This window comes from Coregonus clupeaformis, chromosome 6 (genome assembly GCF_020615455.1).
Source record: "Coregonus clupeaformis isolate EN_2021a chromosome 6, ASM2061545v1, whole genome shotgun sequence".
In the NCBI taxonomy this organism is placed as follows: domain Eukaryota; kingdom Metazoa; phylum Chordata; class Actinopteri; order Salmoniformes; family Salmonidae; genus Coregonus; species Coregonus clupeaformis.
In genome coordinates, this window is record NC_059197.1 from 53,389,901 (window position 1) to 53,395,900 (window position 6,000).

Genomic DNA, 6,000 nt, shown 5'->3' on the forward strand with positions numbered 1-6,000 from the left:
ATTACAGCACCACCACATATAACATGACATTACAGCACCACCACATATAACATGACATTACAGCACCACCACATATAACATGACATTACAGCACCACCACATATAACATGACATTACAGCACCACCACATATAACATGACATTACAGCACCACCACATATAACATGACGTTACAGCACCACCACATATAACATGACGTTACAGCACCACCACATATAACATGACGTTACAGCACCACCACATATAACATGACGTTACAGCACCACCACATATAACATGACGTTACAGCACCACCACATATAACATGACGTTACAGCACCACCACATATAACATGACATTACAGCACCACCACATATAACATGACATTACAGCACCACCACATATAACATGACATTACAGCACCACCACATATAACATGACATTACAGCACCACCACATATAACATGACATTACAGCACCACCACATATAACATGACATTACAGCACCACCACATATAACATGACGTTACAGCACCACCACATATAACATGACATTACAGCACCACCACATATAACATGACATTTCTACCTCGGACAAGAACCCCAATACCTCCCAAATACCTGACAACTCTACCTATATTACATAACCACTCTAGCTAGACAATATTCTGCCTCTTCCTCCCCTTGTCACAACACCCCATCACACTCACTCCCCCACAACAGTAAGAAATGTTTGTCTTCCTCTGAAGTGCTTCAGGTTCCAAATTCCTCCTCAGAAACAGCACGGCTGGCCATGTTGCCCCCCCCCCACCGGACACACACACACACTCCCTCTCTCACACTCACTCACACACACACTCTCTCTCTGTCTTAAACACACTGTACTTTTTGTCTCCAGGAAATGTTAACTCACAACAACAAAAGCTTCCAGGCTGATTCACTGAGCAGATGGGCTGGTCAGAAAGTTCTGTGAACACACACACACACACACACACAGATGTGTTTGAAGAATTTGACTGGCCTCAAGGGGTGGCAGAACTCTGTGTTGCTCTCTTCCTCTCTCTTCCTCTCTCTCTCTCTCTTCCTCCCTCTTCCTCTCGTCCTGCTGTCACAGCAGCCTGTAGCGCCAGAGAGATAAGAGGGAGGGAGAGAGAAAGAAGGAATAGACTGAAGAGGTAGAGAGGTGAGGGGGGAGGGAGAGAGAAAGAAGGAATAGACTGAAGAGGTAGAGAGGTGAGGGGGGAGGGAGAGAGAAAGAAGGAATAGACTGAAGAGGTAGAGAGGTGAGGGGGGAGGGAGAGAGAAAGAAGGAATAGACTGAAGAGATAGAGAGGTGAGGGGGGAGGGAGCATGAGAGAGAGGAAGAGATGGAGTGAGATTCTACCCATTTGTTTTAATTGGGTCCTCTCTGTCCAGTTCTGCTTCCCTACAGGACATCTGTCTGGCAGAACACATAGACACATATTTTCACTCTGGCTGGGATTTATATACTATATCACACAGAAACACTGACTCTACTCTCTCTCACTCACACACACACACACACACACACACACACACACACACACACACACACACACAAGACGTGTCCGAAGCTAAAGAAAGACAGGATGTTACTCCACTATGACGAACAGAGGCCAAGCGAGAGAGAGTGAATACTAACTTAGCAAGTCACAAGATTAGAGAGATGGAGTTGGGAAGGGAGAGAGAGAAAATGAATGAAGGAGGAGAAAGGAGAGAAATAGGGAGGAGAGCTGATGGTTCTAGAAGTGTGGAGGGAGGGAGGGAGGGAGGGAGGGAGAGAGAGAGAGAGAGGAGAGAGGGAGGGAGGGAGAGAGAGAGAGAGAGAGAGAGAGGGAGGGAGGGAGAGAGAGAGGGAGGGAGGGAGGGAGGGAGAGAGAGAGGGAGGGAGGGAGGGAGGGAGGGAGAGAGAGGGAGGGAGGGAGGGAGGGAGGGAGGGAGAGAGAGTTGGGGTCTGGCAGCGTGCCAGGAGCTGTGGCTGACGTCCTGTTTAGGAAAACTGTGACATCATGCTCCTCTCGTCCCCTCTCCCTCTCCTCGCTTTCTCTCCTCCTCTCTCCCTCTTCCTCTCCTCTCCTCCTCTCTCTTCTCCTCCCCTGTTCCTCTCCCACAGCCTGAGAATAGAGAACACACATCTGAGAAAGAGAATATATTGGAACAACACACACTAAGCAGCACACACACAGCAGCGTTCACACACACACACACACACACACACACAGACTTACTTACACACACATTAGCGTGCACATAAACACACTGCAGCAGCACACTCAAGTAAACACACACAGCAGCACACACAGAGGATACCATTAGGCTATATGGACTACTGTGTATTAGGCTATATGGACTACTGTGTATTAGGCTATATGGACTACTGTGTATTAGGCTATATGGACTACTGTGTATTAGGCTATATGGACTACTGTGTATTAGGCTATATGGACTACTGTGTATTAGGCTATATGGACTACTGTGTATTAGGCTATATGGACTACTGTGTATTAGGCTATATGTATTCTGTGTACTGTAATCATGTCTATACAGACACATGTATAGTCCCACTGTTGGCTATATGTAGCAACTAGCTAGCAACAGATGAACACTAACTGAGCTTTTACACATAAATAATGTTTGGACACAGACTACCCAGTATAATCTCCCTATTAATGAACAGGAGCATGGGACAATAGCAGGAACAACACACACTACACACACTGGCACACATGACCAGGGTGACCTGAGCTGACCTTACCTCATCGTGTTCGATATAGATTTCTCAGCTAGCCTCTATTTTAAATGGACGCTGCACACACACATACTGTTTAAAATGGACTGTGAGTACACAGCCAGCCCCTGGGACTATGTATAGGAAACCCCAGTGATGATATGAACAGGACTGGAAACCATGTTGCCTTGCTGTTATTAGAACCAGTGCAGACAGACCCGAATGATAAACGGTACATTAGCTAAAGTTCTCTTATCTTTTTTTGAATCCCTCTGTTTCTTCTCCTCCTCAGGACGAGGGGCTCAGCCCAGAGAGAGCTGGACCCCACTCAGACGAGGAGAGATGGGACACACCGCCCCCCAAACCACCCCGCATACGCAGGTACAGTACAGTACAGTGACATCATCATATATACAGCAACACTGTACATACACAGCCCAGTGGTTGGTGTTCTAGCCTGCGCTCTGTTTGATGTGGAACCGCATCATCTCGGCCTTCTGCTGAGCTCTCTCTTTCTCAATTCAATTTCAATTTAAGGGCTTTATTGGCATGGGAAACGTATGTTAACATTGCCAAAGCAAGTGAAGTAAACAAAAGTGAAATAAACAATAAATATTAACAGTAAACATTACACTCAGAAGTTTCAAAAGAATAAAGACATTTCAAATGTCATATTATGTCTATATAGAGTGTTGTAACAATGTGCAAATAGTTAAAGTACAAATGGGAAAATAAATAAACATAAATATGGGTTGTATTTACAATGGTGATTGTTCTTCACTGGTTGCCCTTTTCTTGTGGCAACAGGTCACAAATATTGCTGCTGTGATGGCACACTGTGGTTTTTCACCCAGTAGATAAGGGAGTTTATCAAAATTGGATTTGTTTTGGAATTCTTTGTGGATCGCTGTAATCTGAGGGAAATATGTGTCTCTAATATGGTCATACATTTGGCAGGAGGTTAGGAAGTGCAGCTCAGTTTCCACCTCATTTTGTGGGCAGTGTGCACATAGCCTGCCTTCTCTTGAGAGCCAGGTCTGCCTACGGCAGCCTTTCTCAATAGCAAGACTATGCTCACTGAGTCTGTACATAGTAAAACTTTCCTTAAGTTTGGGTCAGTCACAGTGGTCAGGTATTCTGCCACTGTCTACTCTCTGTTTAGGGCCAAATAGCATTCTAGTTTGCTCTGTTTTTTTGTTAATTCTTTCCAATGTGTCAAGTAATTCTCTTTTTGTTTTCTCATGATTTGGTTGGGTCTAATTGTGTTGTTGTTGTTGTCCTGGGGCTCTGTGGGGTCTGTTTGTGTTTGTGAACAGAGCCCCGGGACCAGCTTGCTTAGGGGACTCTTCTCCAAGTTCATCTCTCCGTAGGTGATGGCTTTGTTACGGAAGGTTTGGGAATCGCTTCCTTTAAAGTGGTTATAGAATTTAACGGCTCTTTTCTGGATTTTGATAATTAGTGGGTATCGGCCTAATTCTGCTCTGCATGCATTACATTTTACATTACATTTACGTCATTTAGCAGACGCTCTTATCCAGAGCGACTTACATGAGCAATTAGGGTTAAGTGCCTTGCTCAAGGGCACATCGGCAGATTTTTCACCTAGTCGGCTCGGGGATTAGAACCAGCGACCTTTCGATTACTGGCACAACGCTCTTAGCCACTAAGCTACCTGCCGCCCCATTATTTGGTGTTTTTCATTGTACACTGAGGATATTTTTGCGGAATTCTGCATGCAGAGTCTCAATTTGGTGTTTGTCCCATTTTGTGAATTCTTGGTTGGTGAGCGGACCCCAGACCTCACAACCATAAAGGGCAATGGGTTCTATAACTGATTCAAGTATTTTTAGCCAGATCCTAATTGGTATGTCGAATTTTATGTTCCTTTTGATGGCATAGAAGGCCCTTCTTGCCTTGTCTCTCAGATCGTTCACAGCTTTGTGGAAGTTACCTGTGGCGCTGATGTTTAGGCCGAGGTATGTATAGTTTTTTGTGTACTCTAAGTCAACAGTGTCTAGATGGAATTTGTATTTGTGGTCCTGGCAACTGGACCTTTTTTGGAACACCATTATTTTTGTCTTACTGAGATTTACTGTCAGGGCCCAGGTCTGACAGAATCTGTGCAGAAGATCTAGGTGCTGCTGTAGGCCCTCCTTGGTTGGTGACAGAAGCACCTGATCATCAGTAGACATTTGACTTCAGATTCTAGTACATTCTCTCTCTCCTCTCTCTCCTCTCTCTCTCTCTCTCTCTCTCTCTCTCTCTCTCTCTCTCTCTCTCTCTCTCTCTCTCTCTCTCTCTCTCTCTCTCTCTCTCTCTCTCTCTCTCTCTCTCTCTCTCTCTCTCTCTCTCTCTCTCTCTCTCTCTCTCTCTCTCTCTCTCTCTCTCTCTCTCTCTCTCTCTCTCTCTCTCTCTCTCTCTCTCTCTCTCTCTCTCTCTCTCTCTCTCTCTCTCTCTCTCTCTCTCTCTCTCTCTCTCTCTCTCTCTCTCTCTCTCTCTCTCTCTCTCTCTCTCTCTCTCTCTCTCTCTCTCTCTCTCTCTCTCTCTCTCTCTCTCTCTCTCTCTCTCTCTCTCTCTCTCTCTCTCTCTCTCTCTCTCTCTCTCTCTCTCTCTCTCTCTCTCTCTCTCTCTCTCTCTCTCTCTCTCTGTGTGTTAATATCTGTTCCATTCTGCTGGCCAGTGTAAAGTCAAGGGTCTCTCTCCTTCAGCCAATCATCACTGGTTAGCCAGGTATGTTCCTATTCTTTAGAATGGGTTGTTTTGATTCTAAAGGAAGCCAGTCGATAACACTAAGAACAATGTGACAAGCTGAATTGTTCTTCATATTCAGCACCATGAATGGAAGGCTAGGGCTATTTATACTGGAATCATCATCATAATAATTAGGTGGGTGCTTATATTTGTCCTATTTCCCTGAGAGACCCTCTATCCGTTAGGCTACCTTCCACCCTCAACATTCCTTTGTGCATTGTCCGATGTGGGTGTCTAGCTTGGTGTGTAGGTGTGTGTGGGGGGATGTTTTGAGTGAGTGTGTATTTAGTGTGTGTGTTCACGAGTGTCAAGATGTCGCTGGAATTCCTCAGGGACTCTATCGAGGTCCGACACGGTGAATCATGGTCCATGCACACATTCTCAGTGTCACCCCATCACCATGTCATCACGCCCATAAGCCACACATCATCCTCCTCCCTGCTCTGCCATTCCAGCTCAAGGTTTCCAGACCCAGAGACGTGTTCAGTGCTTTAGCTGCAGTGGGAAAGTGAAGCCACACA

The 6,000-nt window shown here is 45.5% G+C and overlaps 1 protein-coding gene across 3 annotated transcripts in view; it reads left to right on the top strand.

The window, feature by feature from the left end:
- LOC121568096 (tyrosine-protein phosphatase non-receptor type 12) overlaps positions 1-6,000 on the top strand; it is a 67,786-nt gene that overhangs the window by 43,883 nt on the left and 17,903 nt on the right. For all 3 annotated transcript variants that reach the window (XM_045220919.1, XM_045220921.1, XM_045220920.1), the window contains exon 12: positions 3,021-3,109. In XM_045220919.1, the coding sequence (XP_045076854.1) occupies positions 3,021-3,109 (89 nt within the window). The remainder of the gene's footprint in view (positions 1-3,020; positions 3,110-6,000) is intronic.